The sequence below is a fragment of the Falco punctatus genome (genome assembly GCF_963210335.1).
Source record: "Falco punctatus genome assembly, chromosome: 4".
In the NCBI taxonomy this organism is placed as follows: Eukaryota; Metazoa; Chordata; class Aves; order Falconiformes; family Falconidae; genus Falco; species Falco punctatus.
Genome location: NC_137583.1, coordinates 109,448,364 through 109,468,062, shown reverse-complemented (window position 1 = coordinate 109,468,062; position 19,699 = coordinate 109,448,364). Strand labels below are relative to the sequence as shown.

Genomic DNA, 19,699 nt, shown 5'->3' with positions numbered 1-19,699 from the left:
TTTTCTTAGGCAATTGCAGTCCAGCAGTGTTACACTCTCCCCCCAGTACTCATTACAGCATTTTCTACTTAAGATACATTCCTTCAGAGTCCTCCTGTCTAGAAGAGCTGCATGCTTCAGAGACTACATGAAGAAAACCACAGGCGAAGCAAAGCACTATCTTCAGCACGCTGCTCTCGCTTTTAGAGAAAAATTTCCCCCAAAAAGTCACCACCTCTCACTCCCCAAGGAATTTTAAAAGAGAATTTTAGGCTAAGCTAAGACTCCTAGGAGAGTCTTATTTCTCCTCACCTTTTGACTTCCTTTAGAGAATGTTCTTCCTCCAAAACAGTCTCCAACACCTTACTTGCCTGTCCATTCTCACTGGGAAGCACACACCTTTCCACCCCCACTTCCTTTCACTATACACATCCATGCCCTCCGTCATTCAAATCGGCCTATCAGCAGAACAAAACCACATTGTTCAGAAGTTCATTGTTACTATTTACTGTAACTTTTACTGTTACTCTATTGGTCTTCAAAGGATACTGGTTATTTTCATAATATAGGACACAAGCACCTCACTCAAAAGACGTTAACAAGTTTCCTATAGTCTAGCAATATGGATGGAAAACTTTTCTTTTTTAAAGACAAATTAATTTTTGTCTACAATGTTATAAACCCTGACACTATTAAAGAAGGCAAAGTGTTGATACTATGTTTAGAGCACACCCACTGTCATTCAACACACAGTGTGGAACTAACAAAGAACGTCAGTTTTGCAAAAAATGGAAACAAATATTTTTCCACTGTCTATTCATATTAATCTGAATTTCCTATACTACTATACATTATATATATAATAAATGTGTTATTTATATAGAAATAACTTTGAAGTTATCTCAGTCTTATGAGGCACTGCAGTGTTGCAACTTTTAACAATTCGTTACTGACAAAGTGAAAATCTATCAATTCTCCTTTCTATAAAATTTTTATAGTAGCAACAAACATTATTTCAAAAGATAACCATTAATGCAACAGAAATAATTCAGCAAGAAGGTAAGGTGTACGCTACTACAATTACTGTCATTTTATGGCTTCAATACATATTTGTGTGGAAGGCTGAATGCAGTAAACACATCAGAGAATATCTTATTACCCAATAACGCACACAGTCAGCTACCTCATTGGCATTATAAAATGGTTATTTTAGGTTCTTGTTGTTGTAAGGAAACTTTATACTTCTTGTTGTTCACTTTATTGGGTCATTTCTGATATGTAAGTTAGAGCGCTATAAGATAAGAGAAAAGAACACGGGATATAAATGCACACATGCGTGCTATTTAACATGTCCCATCTACTAGCACCGAGAAAGTATATAATCCATAGGTGAGAACTTCAAACAGTTTATGTACACTATTACTTGCTTGAAACATTTCTGAAGTCATTAAAAAAAGTCAAACTGGGAACAAGCAATGATGTACTTAAAATTTCAAGATCAAATATTCTCAGCTTACTGGTTGTCACCTTATTTGATAGGTGTTTTATTTTTAAGAAAAAAAATAATTATCCAAAAGTATTTATATCAGCCACATTGTTCACACACCAGCAAAGACAGAAATGCATGCTTTTCCAGGATCCATATTGTTCCTCCACGAGAGGAAACTCCTTGCCTGGTGCTCTAATCCGTAATTTTTTTCGTTTTTTCAACAGAATAATAATCTGAAACAGACAACCAAACACACACATAGAAGATGCTCTCCGACACCTTCTCCTTCCTCTTTCTCGACAAATGAAGTGGGCCACAAGAAGACCATAAAAGACTTAGGATTTTACATTCCAGTTGTTCTTGAATAGTTTTTACTCCAATAGCCATTTCTCTCACTGTTCAACACTGCAACCACTTGTTTCACGAACACTCCAGCCTGCACCCTGCTTCCCCAAACCCAGCTTTTCTTACTGGAGTTACTCTGTGTTCTGGGAGGCAGTAGCTCTGCAATCTTGCCACGCTTCATCCAGTAAGGCACAGCCCTGAGCAAAGATACAGGGAAGTACAACTACAGGAGAAAGACTTTTGAAATAATAACAGGACTGACCTTTGAAAAGTTACTACACTTCTTGAAGACACTGCCTAACTCTTCTCCATCCTGATCCATTATCCAACACAGGCCAGCTGTGAATTCTGCTTCTAAATTCTGCTTCTAAAGCAGATTCTGCAGATTTCAGTTCTGAAACTTCCTGGGGCTTACAAGGCTTTTTACCTTACAATCTCTTTATCTCTTTTACACCCAATTTACAAAATTATAATTCTCTAATCCCAGAAAATTGTGAAAACAATGGCTCTGGGCATCAGCTTTAAAAGCTTGAGGGTGTTTGCTATAGAAGCAGTTTAAATTTCCTCCTCTGTATTTACTTCCAAGCAGGTATGAGTTGGAATATAAAGCAGAGGTTAGGAGTTTCATACATTACCATTAGTGTGGTATCTCTGCCACTAACTTCTGTTTTGTTAAAAAAATAAAATAAAAAATTGGATTTTATTTTACTAGTGGGATTCCATTACATCTGCTACAAATCTGAGAGCGTTTGGGAATGTGCAGACTTTTTCTCTCCCTTAAAAAAAGGCCTTTCTGTACTTTTTGAAATTTCCTGTAGGGTTAAAACAAAATATTCCTAGGAAAATCAACTGAAAAAAATCATATGCATAGCCACATCCTTTGTATACATGTAGATGTATCTTAAAAAAACCTCCAACTTTTGACAATGAGGTAGTCAAACTTATTTCAGATTTTCTCAAGACCACATGCTGCATATTTAAGCATTTCCATTTTCACTGACTCAAGGCAAAAACATTTACAAACAGAAGGATGAAAAAAATTAGAAGTGTCTATGTAGGAAATAACTCTTGTAAAGTTTAAAGTAGTAAGTACACAAATACTATAAAACTCAGCCACTCTAAAATGACTGTAGCTGTAACTGATTATAGCAATTAAACATTCCCATTATATGCTTTTATTGAATTTTCTATTTTAAAAAATATGTTTCTCAAACTACATTAAAAATGGGCAAAGCACTACACAACATTGCCGTAGTTTTGACACAGTACGTATACACACACATATTACTCACATAAAATGAAAAGTCAAGGAGAATTCTGTTTTCTGAAGTAACTAAAAGACATTTCATTACTTTGTTCTTCTCCTTTCTTCCCTCACTCCCCAATTTTTATCTAGCTAGCCCAAGCAATGCGTCAGATCTTAAATGTGTACTATGACTCTATTTTTTTTCCCTTCATTCAGACATTCTTGGTTTTCACGTCTGTGCTGTGAAACCCATAGCAGCTCTCAGCAGCAGTGGTGTCACACTGAACTGAACTGGTAGACAGGGAATCAAAACTGTTATGGTTAAACAGGTCTATAAGTAAACTGCTTCAACTTACAGAGATTCTTTCCTCAGCAACCATTATTTTTAATGAGGCCAGTTTACTTTTGGAATCTTGGCAAAAAACAGTCATTTACTCTAGTCCTAGAGCAATGACTGCAAACTGGGCAAACATAAAGATTACATGCAATGTAAAATCTGCATGTGCATATCATTACACAAAAAACCCATGATGTGCTGGGAAAGAGGCCTGTCAAGCTATTGTGTTTGTTAATGAAAAGAACAGTTTTATTCCAAACCAGTCTACTGTATCAGATTTGATAGAACAAGTGTTAACTAAACATCATGCTTAAAAGCTTTGATGAGAAAATCTAACACGTTAAACTAAGAAACAGTTCAAGGACAGCAGGAGGCAATTCCAGAACACAGGCGCAATCTATAAAGGCAAACTACCACAGCTTTTTGATGTTAAGTAAGTAGCAATATCACTATACAACAAAGCTTAGAGGCAGACTGTTGTATCAAGTTTAAAAGTTTAATATCTAGGGTCAAAAGCCTCAATTACCTATTCCACTACTACTTAGAGAAGAAATCAATGTTAAAGTATGATTTGCTGAAAGCATTACCTAAATTATCACATTGAGTTTTTCTTACTCCCTTAGCATCTGAATTTTTAGTATTTCAGTTATGATGCATCTCAGACACTCAGACCACCACAAAACGTACATGTTTGGACTTCAACAAGGTGGGAGGTCAGAGACACTTACTTTGAAAACATATACATTTCTTAAAACAGGTTATGCCCATTAAATGGCCTAAGAAAAAGGGCAACACTGCAACAGAAGTGGCACTTAGTAAATATGCTGCATAATTCGTGCATTAGCACTTTAAATTCATCCATTTCAGGAGAAAGCATAAAAGTACACATTCAAAAAATACAAAACTGGGGAAAAAAGTCCCTTCTTAAACTAGAGATTTACTGTGTTTTTGAGTGTCAAACAGGCTACATGACACAAGTTACTAGCTATTTAATAATTTGGTCAGTTAGTGAAAGATGATCGTCTAGTTATTTTTCATGGGTATGTGCTTTCTTTTGTCCATTTATAAAAGAATATAGAAAGTATGACTAAATGATAATTGGAAATGGAGGAAAGATATCTTCTCAAGGCAAAAGAGGAAAAAACCCCCAACTTTATAGTTGTACTTTTTAATCTTTATTTTGAATATGAATAAGGTATCTTTGCACTCGATACAGAAAACCACATGGATTCCTCTATGTATTCTTCTATGCCTGTCCACTCCACAGCTTTTAAGAAACTATTGTGACCTTCAGTGCTGATGAATCTAAGCTCATTCATTAAGTTAAACAGGGACATAACTCTGTGCCTATCACCTTACCAAACCAAAAAAAGCTTTGCCAATATCCCTGACATGGCAATTTTAACACTTTTAACCTTTGTAAATAAAATCTAGAATTAAATCACTTTGCTTTTCAGGAATATTAATCACTATTATCAGGTATTCTAAATTAATCCCTAAAAGTTAGAGCAAATGAATGGGATGGAGGGGACAAATGCCTTCTGTACAAATCTTTATATTATAAATTATCATTGCCTATTTTGAGCAGCCTGGGCTGCAATGCCACCTGGTGGCTTAGAAAAAATAACAGGATTCTGTCTGAACAGTGCTTAATGGCTTGGAAAACATGCAATATTCTATAAAAATACCAAACATGGCAACAATGTTTAAGTTAATAATCTTTATTTCTTATCTAACAAGCCTTGCTTCATTCTGTTGCTCCCGGTGTGCAGTATTTTAAGTTTTAAAGTTCACATGTCCAGATCTAACTTCAGTTGGAATTTTACAATTGTTTTCAATGGCGAGTTGAACTTACCAATGAGTATATTATACTGTAAACAGTTGTACACATACACAGAGTCTAATTCACACAATGCCAAAAGTTGAATTTTTCCCCATTTGAGGAAAAATCAAGTACAGCAGAAGTCTAAAAGGAAGGTTACTGAAATGCTTTGTAAAATTACACTGTATAATTAATTCCATAGTAAGAACGTTTTTATGGTGTGTGTTGGTGACCTTTTATTACCATCAAGTTCACAATGCTGGTGGGCTGCCTTTTAATCCCTCCGCAGACAAAGGCCCTAAATAAACACAGATCCCTTCCTGGGAAAAAGTCCTCTCTGGTTAAATGGTAAGGAAATGAGTAAATCATTAGTAATCTTTAAAGCCAAAGCTATAAACTCAAGTTACCTTAAGTTAAAATGAAAGTGTCCTGCAAGAGTTTCAAAGTTCTGTCACAGATAGAAATCTCCAGCTCTTGACTCCAGACTAGGCGCCAGCTGATAAACAAACAATTTAAGTCAAGAGCTGGAGAATTCCCAGCTTTTTCATTTAATGGCTTTGGCCAAGAGTATTTATTGCCTCCAGTTTTATTCTCACTTAGCTCTAAGAGGAAATTTAAACTCATCATTATCTTAAAGCCCCATATGGGCCACAGTCAGCTCACCTGATAGAGCTCCTTTTACTCTGTGTAAGTTCTACTCCCCACTAGAAGTGATGTAATAGTGTAAACTAATTAAATGTAGTTTTAGGCTGGCTTTTTAACAGGCTAAATAAATTTTGTTCAATATGGTTTATATTCCCACTTGGGGCAGTAATGATTCCAAAAAGTTTAACTTTACAATTTCCAGTCTAAACTACTAGTAGTTTACTCCATAAAGGACAATTGAAATAAACAAACAAACAGTTTTCGTAACAAGAGCAGTCAACTGTGGAAAGCAACTGTGTTGAAAATTCTTTACCATAAATTGCTTCAATGGTACCAAAAGGTACAGAGAATTGTGAAAAAGCAGACTGCATAAAAATTCCAATACTTCGAACAAAACATTTCAGGAATGCAAGGACATACAAGTAATTAAAATGTGGTGTTTAGTACTTGTTCTGGTTTTAGAATAGAAACTAGCAAAGCTATAGAGCTGAAAATTAAATATTAACTAAGCACCCGTGGTCAAGCCAAAGTGTTGAATGTGGTGAGCAAGTCCAGCATGGAAAGATTATATCCTAACTCTACAGGAAGACAGCATCATCCTGTGCCTCAGAGGCCACCTTCCTCCTTCTTCTGTTCTAAAAGTATATACTTGGAGGAGGTTAGAGTTATTTAATACAGATTCTAATGATAATTTCACCTCAGAGATTTTTCAGTCTATCATGATTTAGATTCAGCACTTGCCACCTCATCCCTGGCATCTCCCTCTAATAAAACATATTTGTCCTGTATATTAATAGCTTAGAAACTTCCCACTTAAGAAATAAAATTCACAAGTATCAGATGGAGAACTGTGCTTAGCAAAAAGTCTGACTACCATTCCTAAAGGGTTAATAGAACTCAAACTTGAAACCAGGAGGTTGTATTCCCCTCCCACCCAGCCCCTTTTCCCAAAAAATACTTTCCTAACCTGACTTGGCTGAAAAAGCCAATTAATTGTTCCAGTGTCTGCCAAGACTTCTTATTCCTTTAAAAATGCAGATAGTGTTTGAGACAGCTGGCTATTCCAAACCCAGGTAACACCCCTAGATGTGGAAAGAATGAGTGAACATGAATTATGATTAGTTTTTTAAATGGTTTCATAATGAAACAGACAGACAGGTATCTTAAACCTACTGTATTTCCAGCATATGTTATTTAAAAAGGAAAACACGGTGTCTAGATGTCTCTGCTACTCCACCAAGTCTATGGAAGCAGTTTAATGCAAATTGCATTAAAATATGTGGAACTAGTTTTTCTGTCTTTGTTAGGAACTGATAGTACAGATATTATGATGTCATGTAAAACACATACACACACGAAGCAACCACCAAATGACAGACAAGAACCTTTCTGAGCCTGAGCTACTGCAATTTGTACAGAAACTAGTCATTTTAGGTCAAGTTAAGGTCATGGCAAGGCAGAGAAACCCTTATGACAGTTGTAAGCCAAGTATCTAGCTCAGAATTGAGCAGAGAACTGCAGTTAAATCCCTATTTACTTTTCTACATGAGTGAGAGGTCTAAAATATACTACAGTACTAGGGAAAGCAAAGAAAAAGTCCATAAAATTTATTTTGTAACATCTCTGCTCATTAAGAAGCTTATACTAAGAAATTACTGCTGACTGAGCTGTACATGGAGTCAATGTAAAGAGGAAGGAGAATTTGAAACATTCAGATATTAACTGTAATACTAATTCATATAAAGTTTTATGATTTTACTGTATTGTAATAACATAAGTTACTTACAAATTTATATTTGTCGATAGCATTTCCACTATCATCAATTAAATACACCAGATTTATTGTATGTCTTTCCTGTAACTTCACATTTAAGCCACAGGATTTATTTTTGGAAAAAATCTCCCATTTGAGTTAACAAGAACCCTGCTTGTAGTGTACTTTGTGCACTTTTGAAAATTGTTCTACAGTGAACATGTACTAAAACATAGGTAAGTGTGAGCCAATATTGACAATTTCTTAATAGTGGGGAAAATTACATAAGTTATTAACCCAGCCTGGTCATTACCATTTTCTCAAGGAACAAAGCCCCCAAAACAGCTAGGGTTGTTTTTGGAAAATTTAAAATGAGCTGTCTCTAAAACATTCCAGATTTGGAATATTTGACCTATGAATTCATAACATGAACTAGGGGAAAAAAAAGCAAGATGGAGAAGACTTTCAAATGCTTCAATGGACTATAATGCCTTATGGTTCAATAAGCTGTTGGTATCTGCCACCATAATTAATTACACTCGTGCTTCCCTTCTGCCTCTCGTTAGTAAAACAGAAGACAAAATACAAAAAAGCAGATTCATTACTTGTTCAACCCATCAGTAACCTGCATGAACTACCTGAAAAAAGAAAACCCTAAAATTATGAGTACACAAGAAGCTGCCAAACCGCATATCCTCTCCCCACTCTGTTTTCCATCGAGTAGCTTTTTCTTGTGAGTAATTCAATAGCAAAAGGAAAAAAAAAGCTATTGTACTTTACTGCCTCTTGCACAATGTGATGAAAGAACTGACTCAGAAACTTGTTTTCTATTTTCAGCTGTATTATTTGGTCTAATAAAAGTGTCTACCTTTCTGTACACAATTTCCCTTCTCTGTATTCTTAAACCACGATGTTAAAGAACACTGGTACTGTGTTACTATGATTAGTACTGAAACATGATAGATATGTATTATTTGTGTGGCAGGAATTTAATTAGCATAATAATGTACACTACTATGGCAAGAATTTACGACTACAAAAAAGCTGAAATTCCTCTGTGGTTCAGCATTCAGAAGCAAGGGAAAACAGCAACTCACACCACTTTTAGACTCCGAGGATTACTGCACCCAAGCAGTAATTTACACACATCCCACAAGAAATGGCAGAGCCATAGGAAATGCCACTCTTAACCACATAGGGTTCCATTTGACTGACAACTGCATTCGGCCTGTCTTTTTCCAATTAAGCTCCATCTGTTTCCTCAGTTGGACTGGTTGGCTTGAGGCCTCTCAACAGAACATCCACTGTATGTTATTGCCCTCACTCCCCCAAAAACCTTTCACTGCCAGAAGCCAGGGGATGCTTCCTCAAAGCATGTCATTGGGTAGGAGCAGGCGAGATGGGTGGGAGTGGATGTGTGGCACACGAGCTTCGGGAGCACCCTGAAAATGCATGGTTTTAGTAACTTTGACACATCCAAGGAAGGGTTAAGTACCTACAAAATAAAATAAAAAGCACCATTTTTCTTTCATTATATAGTCTGACCAAAAAGCTTCTGAAACCAAAATTAAATAGTGTGTTCCCTTCCACTCGCTAACATACACACGCTAAAATAAATAATGGCCAAACTGATTTAAATGAAATTCTGTAGAAGAATTTGTGCTTGGATGAAAATGGCACATTTAAGCCTGAAGCAAAAGTAAAACCGCCAAGTTATAAACCTCTCAAATGAAAGGTTTATAATGGAAATGCCAACAGACCCTTAACTATAGTGGAGCTGTTAGGTGCCAACATATAAATAATTTTAGTTTTTGTGGTCACTTACGATAAATTAGATACAGTGCAAGTGGAAACAGTAGGGTTCTGATTCAGTAAACAGTAATGGCCAAGAGTGCATGTTTGGATTTTTAGACAAGTATAGCATAGATCTGATGCTGGCACTGAACTGGAGTCTATAAGGGACATTTGGACTTTTTAAAGTAGTAAGCAAGCCATATTCTGAATTCTTGAGGGCTTGTAAAATAAAAACTCCTTAACAAGCTTTGCTGCCTACTGTTTCAGTCTTTTAAGAATCCTTTAACCCAGTTGCCAAAAAATGCTCTGTTCAATATTGGTATAATTGTCTACCAAGGAAAACAACATACTAAGTAAGTGTACATAGTTAATTTAGTGTTAAGAATTGCTAAACATACTAATAGAGCGGGAAAAAAGTGCCAGTGACCAAACAGTAACAGATTAATCATCTTCTTTATTTAGGTGTGCCAGCAGCTGCTCCAGTAACACAAATGCCTTCCTATAGTCCAGTTTGTTCTAGCACAGGAATGATGCATTTAGGTGATTGGGTATGTTCATTTTGGCCCTGGGAGGCATTTATTGCATTGTTTCACAGCAGTCAAGCCCCCCCCACCCCCCCAACCCCCCTCCCACCTCAGCATGGCATGTTGAGGCAGTGATGGATGCTATTAGTGCTCTCTGCAGGAACTTCCATCTTGGACAGGGTGGGAGCCCTCCGAGGCAGCCAGGATTCAGGCTAAGGCTGCTAAGAGGATGCTCCATCTCAGGAAACTCTCCTGCTTGCCAAATTCACATCAGCTTCTCATTTAGTGCTTCCGCTACAAAACCTTCCCGCTGCCCCAGCATCACCCCTAACTCCCCACTAATAAAAATTCTAAGATGAGTTATCTGCAAAAACGGGAAAGCTATACACACTCCTAGTTTACTCTAACTAGAGCTCTACTACAACAATGTTTCATGTGCAGATAATGCCACCAAAATTTCCTCTCTCCAACTGTCCTCCAACTTTTAGAAGAGAGGAAATCTCTATTCTTCCAGCATACTCAACATAAAATGCCTTACTCAAGACAAAAAGCATTTAGCTGCTCTCAAATACTGCTTTCAGACTACTAGCAATTGTAGCAACTCTGGGACGTAGTTTAATTGGAAAAATGTTGGACAGCAGAAATCAATGAAGTTTGAAAAGCTAACTATGTATAGTCATATACCTGTACAAATTATCTATGTTACCTTTATATTGATTTCTGAAGTCATAATTTTAAGCGCAACAAAGAAAAGTAACACAAATGAAACAGAAGTAGTACACTCCTCAGCCAGAGCTAAAAGTCAATTTGACTTTCTCTGTACTCCCACTGGCAAATATACTAAAAGCCACAAGCCCCCCCTCCCCATCTTACTGCAGACAAATTTAACATTCTTCCACAATTCAGAATAAATAAAATACAACTGCTTACAGAACCAGGAACAGAAACTGAAGGGTCAGCATTAGGGTGACACTTCCATGCATAATACTGTTCCTGTCAAGCCATTCTTTAATGCTTCTTATGAACAGATACAGGTTTAAGCTGTCTAAGGTCTAGGAAATTCCACACACTGTGTCCCGGCAAAACTATAGGAATGAAAATAACAAAATTTTAAGGGTTAAAGTTGTAGGTGAAATACAGTGCAGCAAGTCACTTTTGTTTTCACTTCAAGTCCTATGCTGTGCTTGGCATGACATGAACTGTACTTAAAAACTCTTCAGCTCTGGAGCTGCATGACTCTTCTCCATCCTCTGCATTTCAGTAGATCGAAGCAGTGAGCCAACAGGACTAAATACTGTTGGACAAACTGAAAGGTGAATGTTTACATAGTTTGTGCGCTCACAGCTGAATTCTAAATGCTTATCAACAGTAAAAGGCAATACTGTTTCCCTTAAATTTTTATTTAATCATATAAATCATGGTTTTTCAAAGTGTGGTTGGAGAATTAGGAAATCCTGATATTTCTGCATGCTTTCTGTGGATTAACCAAGGAGCGGCTCTGCTAAGGACAAAAACTCAAGCTACTGAATTGTCTCACAGCGGGCAATACTACAGTAAACACTATAAATATCAAGATTTTTTCAGGTATTTATTTAAGGTACAGAGGGAATACTGCTCCCTTTTTTTATTAACACAACTTAAGAGACTTGTAAAAACATAAAGATGTCCTCCACTACAAGAAAATTTTCTTCAATGAACCAGTGACTGAGACTGGCTCCAGATCATCAAATAATACTGTCACACATAAATCCCATCCTTATCCAGCTCATCACTATGACTTTAGAAAGGAAACACAAGTAACCCAGAATACCAGCATCATCCAGATGGAGGTCAATAGAAGGTCTGCTTTCATTCCTGCTGATCCTGGATTCAGCCACTTAGGGGATCAACAATTTACTTTCAAAGGCCTGCACTGCAAGACAAGGGCAGTCGTCCCTGCCTGCAAAGTTCCCCCCATCTGGACTGGTGTTTTCTACTCCTTTAAAATTGTTTAAGTATTTAATGGGCCTACAAAGGAGTCTTCTTCAACACAGAGTAGTTTCAACAAATATGTTCTAAGACTTTGGTTCAGGTACTTAAGATGTTAATGTTTCTTCTCATGTGTCTAGTCTAAGATCTGCAGAGCTCCCTTGCTGAATAAGTGACAAAATAAAATATGTAATTCTAAGTCTTCAAAGTTTTCAGAGGTCTAATCCATTTAAGTAAGTCAGCTTTCTCTGGACTTTTTTTTTTTTTAAACAGGAGTTGCACCCACTGAAAAAGTCTTGTTTAAGGCAACACTGAATTGCAAGTACAACTGCTTTCCATTAAGATTCAGAGTAAGTTGCATTTTCTCCAGTGGCACCTCCAATGCTTGTAGCTGATGGGAACTGTCCCCACACCAAAGGCTGCTGTGTGGGCACAGTGTACTCCGAGTTCCACTCTGTGCTGTGCCTTCCAGTTTGTACCTCCTGCTCTGGTGTGCATGGTGCTGGGCTCAGTGCTGCTGACATGTGAGCCATCCACATTTAGCATAGTACAGAATTAGGACTCGGAAAGAGTCAGGGCTTTTTTAAGGTCTGGTGCTTATCATCCCTCCTGTCCCAAGCACAGGAGTCACGCTAGGTTTTTTGACTACATGAAAAATACACACTTTGAACAAAAGGCTCCATTTAAAGAGCAAATAGAGAGAAAAAGAAGACTATGAGCATTTAAAACCAAAACAAACTTTGTAGAAAGTTTCAAAGTCATCACTGCATTCCAGAAGTGTTTCCAAACACCACCTGCAACTCCTTAAATTTAAAAGTACTCTAGAAGAAGCAATCAAAATTTTAAAAATTAAATTAAATAAATTCTTATTCCCTAGAACTTACAACAGGCAGAAATCTGAAGATCATTCTTATTCCGTGTGTCTCAGAATACTTGACAGGATGAGCCAGATACTAGCATTAAAGTAACCACAAGCAAACAGAGCAGCTATTAGGAATGTGGTAACAGCTCACATACAGCCATGGATATTAGAACCAGTTTTACTGAGAAAAGGAATGTTGGCTCTAATTCTTTTCAAAGAGTGCCACTGGGATTTTTAACTTCCATCTGGACAGTTTTCCTTTAACTGTTTTTGAACACCATGTGTGAGAATACAACAGAATGGTAGACATTAGAGATGGAAAAGACCTATTAGATCATGTAGCCATCCTTCTGCCAGTTAAAGATTCTTCCCTACAGAATAGTTCCTAGCACTTTGCCCAGTACAGTTTAAAGCATGTCGAGATAATTGGCTTCAGCCATTGCCTTTGGAAAATTATTCCACAGTGTATGAAGAATGTCATTAGGAAGTTTTTCCTGGTAGACACAGCATGCATTTTTCTTTCCTTAATAATTTCCAGCCTATTATTCCTGGTTATACCCCATTGGGCCAGCCTGAGTAACTCATCTTTACACCTTTGAATAAATGGAGACAGGTATGTTTCCCCACACATGGGTCACTAGTTGGCCAGACAACACACAATTTTATAGCCAAAATATACACTATACTTCAATAAAATCAGTCATTCCACCCTTTTAGTTATTGTAGGATAATAATTTCCACCTCAGTGAAAGTTTATTTATCATTTTTAGATTATACTCTCAACGACTCTGCTTATTCTTCCTTGCCTTCTGCTACCTTTTGCATTCTCCATTAAAAAAAAGCATAATAGACTCACAGAAGAAAAATACCCTTGCAAGTCAGCACACCAGTAAATGTACTATCTAAGTACATTCTGCAACAACAGCTGCTATCAACATTGTGATTTGTGCACAGGGTTTATACTCCCTCCCTCCCCAGTGTCAAAATACACCTTTTTGCCAACTGTAACATTTTCATAATCTTCATTCCTTTCCAATTTCTCTCCAACAAAACAGGACAATTAAACTAGCTTTATTTTGACAAACGTAAGTATTGTTAGTTTAAAGCATAAGTCACTAGAAATCACAGAAGCTTTTCAAGCATCTCAGATTTCAAAGTATTTCTTTGTCCTCATTCCAGCTTCCTTAAATCAGTTCACCTGATTCTTCCCTTTTTCATTATCAGTTACTTCCTACGCTACTTTTACCTCATTTAGATTTCAAAATAACTCAGTAAAATTTGTCATACTATCTTTAACATTAAGGTTGTACATCATCATTTCTACTACCCTCCCTGGATCACAAACATTGCAAAAAATGAGTATGATCAGATGCACTCAGAAAAAATGTGAACAGAGAAATTAAGAAACATGTCAGGAAAGAAAAGATTAAGCAAGACATCAGAGACTAAGGAAAAGCAGAAGAAGTAGTGAGGTGAAAATGCTGTGGTTGGTATCAGGAGTACAAAGAATATTGTGGCCACTCTGAGTACACACACTCAAGCTTCAAAAATATAAAGCATAAAAGCATGAATTTGGTCAGAATTATTAGTTTTCATTCACAAACCTGCTTTGTCTTGACAATGTTTCAAGGACCCTAACAAATACTCAAATCAAAGCATTAGCAGGCCAAAAAGCCAGAACCAAGCAAAGCCTCTATACCATTGAATACAGGAGATTCCTTATTTCATGCCTTCTGTTTATTAAAGAAGTACATAATCTTTCAAATTAAAAATGTTGAATCAATCAACTAACTCTTTGATGAAGTCATAAGATTGCATTTCTCTAAAAATGCACAAAGCTAAGGAAACAAAGCAGACAAAAACCTAGGAAAGCCAGTGAAAAGTAGCTCTATGAAGGCTCTCCAACAGAGAGGTCTATTAAACAAGTTTTATTCTGGCAAATGTATCGATGATGCTTCCTTATTACAACAGAACTTACAAACTGTGACGTAATGTTTGAACCACTCATTACTAATTTTTATTATTTAGTCTAGTCCTGAAATATCTTCCAAATCATCTTTGCAAGTATCAATGTCCACAGACATAGTCTTAACTCTTCTGCAGGGCACTCTCCTCCACTTCCCTTGGAAAAGACACTGCATTAAACCTTCAACATTCAAGTAAGAGAAATGTATTCACCAATTATTCTGTTTGGCCTATTTAATCTCTGCTAGCAGTCTGGTCATGCCATTGAAATACATTCACTTTTCCAGTCTTAAAGCTGTCATCTTTTTTTTTTTTTTAAAAAAAAACCAAACAAAACTGGAGTAATGAAATATATTGGTCTTTGAAAGGAAATAAAATAAAAGATCTCCACAGTATTTCTTAACATTCTTTTTCTTTGCTCCATATTAAGTACAGATCCAGCCATACAGGGAACAAGTCCGCAATTCACCCTTCAAGGACTCGCATTTTACATTAACAGAGAGCTGAAATCTCAATTTGTCAGCGTTATTACTAATACTCTTTCCATCACTTAATGGTTAGCTTGAGCTTATGGAAGTAGTACTGTAAGATTAAAGTTTGAAATGACAGCTGGAATAGAAACTCCAGCCTTTTCTAACCAGCTCCAACCCACAGATCCTCCAAAAATTTTTTCATTCTACCGTTTATTATTTTAGCATGACTACAGATGTCTACATGACAGCTGTTATTAACAATTAGCAGCCTGAATTTTTTATTGACAACTATCTTGACCGAAGTAGACAGCTTCTACTTGTTTCATCATCAGATCTAAAGAACCATACTTTCAAAAGAATTGAAAACAGTTTATCTGTACCGCCAAAAACAGAAAAGCAAATCAAGCTGTCACATCTTTTTACGAAGTTTCAGCAGAATGCTCTACAATGTATTTTGAGCAGAAGAGGAGCTGATATAATTTCAAGAGTCAGTGGGAGGGAAAAACAGTTGAAAAAGTAGTACCTGAATGCTTACAATAAAGAAAGCATCACATGAGAAATAAAAAAAACCCACACTTTGTCCACTGTACTTTAGACAACGCATATTTTCTATTGTACTGAAATTAGAAGTTTCATTTTTTTATAATATAAATATACTACAAAATAAAGTACTGAATTAAAAAGGGGAAAACGTTAAAGCAGCATCAGTGAAACCACTAGTAAAGTTTGCTCTGAATTTCAAGGTAAGAATCTGTATCATACTTTCAGTGAAATCAGTGGGAGGGCAAACTCAACACAGTTCTTAAAGGATAAATTTAGATCCCTTACTCTGCCAGTTGTGTCTTTGGTGCCAACAGAAGTTAGTTTTAAATAGGCTCCTGTGATAATGTATGCTTTAAAAGCCTTTTATACATACAAAGGTGCAGAATCTCATCTTCTCAGAAAGATAAATTTACTCCCCTAGATTAAGAAAAAAATAAAATTAAATACACACAGATCTTGAAGATGTTTCCTCATTTGTCATATGCTCACAAAGAGCTGACAAACCAGGGCAGCACTGGGAACTGTGACACAACTTTCTCGTGTGGTCCTCACAAGAGATCCTAATCCCAGGGTAAAGCGATTGCTATCTCTAAACAGCATTAGCAGCATAATCTGCATGCAACTACTGGGATGAGAGGTATTTTCCAAAGTCAGTTAATACAAAATAACACAATAGTAACTTGGTGCATGAACTTCCACTTAATGGGTCCTGACTGTAAGCTGCAAGTAAATGCTGTAGGCCGATAAAGAAGATGGCACTACTACCTTGGCACACAGGCTCATCTGAAAATGACGAAGGGAAAGAATCTTTCAGGGGGTAACATTGCAAACAAGCCACTAAAATCTGGCACTAATGCTAGGCCTTAAAATACTTCTTCTGCAATGTCAGGACAGGATTAAAATCACTGCTGTTTTTTCATAAGGTTCACAGACCAAGCAATTTTCAAAATATTATTTAGTTTGTGAAATAACTTGCCCACAGTGCATATGAACATTACCTTCCACCAGGCAACACCCAAATACCTAAAAACACAAGTGGAACTGTCTGCCAATAACAGCTAGTAAACAGACACAACTAAAGACGACAGTTCAGGCATGCTGCTTTCTCTTCCTCCTCACTGCATCCCACAAACGCCCTCCCTCACACTCCCTGCCAAGTCTATTGCGTCGCACAGAAACAGAGCAATGCCTGCCAATTTCTGGAAAGCTGAGCATACTTCTCCATTTAGTGTTCTGTCTGAAGGCCAACAAAGCAGTCAGGACGTACAAAAATCCCCCAAAGACTTTCTGTGTCAGGTCTTGACAGATGGAAAGAACCAAGCATAATGTTAAAGCTTTTCCAACATTAACTTCTCCGCATTCCTAGCAACTGCCCACTTTAAATGTGATTTGTGCAGAACCTGTGGCATTCACAAACATTACGCATTAGAAAGCTGAGGTCTCAATTCTTTCCCTTTCCTTCAGAATAACACTCAATCTGTAACTCACACTAAACACCAAATAATTTTGTATTTGGATAAACCACTAACACCAAAAGAGCCATTTGTATTCAGACTAGTCAACTGTATGTTATCATATTAACCCAGCCTGGTCATTACCATTTTCTCAAGGAACAAAGCCCCCAAAACAGCTAGGGTTGTTTTGGAATCAAACTTCTTTTTCTTTCTTTCTTTGTAGTTATAGCATAGTCATCCTTAGTATAAAAGCTAACAGGTAAAAACAAATTACAGACATTTCTAAAAGGTAAATAATTCCCTCAGGTAAACAACATATTTGGGGGAAAGAGATTGAAGACAACCACATACGAGATGTCAGAACTGCCCAACTGATAAGTAGAAGGCCATTCTGTGTTTAGAAAAGGATCAGATAGCTATATAATTCACCCACAATGTGCCTGGGTGGCCTGACAAGTTATCTAACTTTATAAGGGTTAATACTTTGGCTGGGAAGCAAGAATCTTGTCTTCCCCATTATATTCTTCAATATCACCTGCCTGGGTCTTCCTACTTTCTGTTCACGTTAGAATCTGTTGAAAATCTTGGCTACTAGTGTGTAGCCAAATCTTCCCTTAGTTTTCAGTTGAAAATTAAAAAGATGGTTAGTTTTTGCTCCTCACCCACACTCTCCCTCATGATCTGAAATTCAGGTTATGCTCTATCTAGCTTGTGCATCACACCTTTTATAAACTCTGTAAGGCCAAATTCTCTCCTACCCCTTGCATTTTTATTCTCTTTCAGGTATAACTATCTGAATTACCTCATTAAAGACAGGATAATAAAGAATTCTCATGACGCCACTTACCTTAATTTTTAGAGCTGATTGTAAAAACCCCAAGATTTTCCCACACAAAATGGGTTTTCCTCACCTTCTAGGGGTTTTAGAGAATTCAACAATAGTAATAGTCAGCTACGGTTTTGTTTTCAAAGTGTTAATTTTACACTTCTGCTCTCCTCTGTCCACAAAATGGAAGACTTCCCTGCTCTATGTTATTTCTTACAAGAGACAAAATACTCAGAGATCAATAGTTAGCAACTTCAAGAATAGACAAATATCACCCGCATTCTTCAGCAGCATGTAACCAGAGGAAAGCTCCTTGACAATGAAATCCCTTATTCTCCCCTTCATTCTCTCCTTTTTAATTAATGAAAAAGCAGCAGAACTTTTACTGGTTACTTACTGGTAACCAGTCTTTCCCAAACAGAAAGAAATGGATGACAACTGAAGAGATGTGACTACCTGCACAAAATCAAAACTTTATAAAAGAAATTAAATTAAAAGGATCACCATACCATACCATGTGAAGGCTCAGTTTCTCCAGGTCTAACACAAAAGCATATTCCTAAACCATAACGATATTCCTAAAATAACATACATTTATTTAATGTAATGGAACAAAAAACCCCAACCCTGTACATATAGGAAAGAAAAGCAACTTGTACCAACAAGGGTACAAACTCATGGCTGAGATTGCAAAGATACAACTTGTCCAATATGAGGGAAACTGTTAATGAAGACTTACCTCCAGAAACTGGGGCATCCATGAAAACAGCTCCCATTTTTTCAACTGCTTTGGCTAATTCTTTTGAAACAGCAGGGTCTATAGTACTGGAATCTATTAGCAATGAGCCCTTCTTCACTTTCCTAAAATAAAGATGATGATTATTATTTTTATTATTATTACTACTACTATTATTATTATTAACAACTGTTTGTTGCACAAGACATCTACAGCTATTACCATGGCACCGGCTTTCTTCAGCATGAGAAATGTAGACACTTTCCAGTACACTAATGAACACAAAGTTTTAAACTATTGAGCAAGATCTGATCAGTATGTGACTTCTGAATATGTATACTGCAGTTTTGAATTACTCAAAACTCAATAAACCCTGAACACAAAAAAGAATGTTCTTCTAAACACTATTATAAAAAAAATATACAAAAAGGGTGCACTAGGAAAAACTGCAATCATGTAAGCCTGAGCAGTACACCATATATAGATCATCTAAGATGTGTTCTAAGCAACTGAACTAAATGTTGATACAGACAAAAATTTCATGTATAACAACACAATTTCTGCATAAAGATCATACCTAACACCACAAAAGCCCACTGAAGATCTAGAGCAAAGCATGGAGAAAAATGTTAAGTTTTCCCAATGATAGTAAATTTAGGCAGAAGAATTCTATCCTGAACTGTAGAACACAATATTCTATAAATATTATATATAAAAATAAAATAGGCATTTAAAAAATGCAATTAAAAAAATTAATCCCCTCAACAATAAAGAATTGTTCATGCTTTTATCCATCTTTCCATTCAATTGCGTTGTGATTTCATGTCCACTGGACCAGCAAACACCATGAAATCAAACAACGTGATTTCTCAGTCATAAAAAGGTGAGTAATTAAAAGCTACACATGACAGATGCAAAGCTTCACTGCACCTTGCGTG

General features: G+C 36.6%; 1 protein-coding gene across 1 annotated transcript in view; it reads right to left on the bottom strand.

Moving 5' to 3' along the window:
- HIBADH (3-hydroxyisobutyrate dehydrogenase) overlaps nt 1–19,699 on the bottom strand; it is an 82,060-nt gene that overhangs the window by 47,037 nt on the left and 15,324 nt on the right. The window contains exon 4 of the mRNA XM_080386505.1: nt 18,765–18,886. Within this exon, the coding sequence (XP_080242631.1) occupies nt 18,765–18,886 (122 nt within the window). The remainder of the gene's footprint in view (nt 1–18,764; nt 18,887–19,699) is intronic.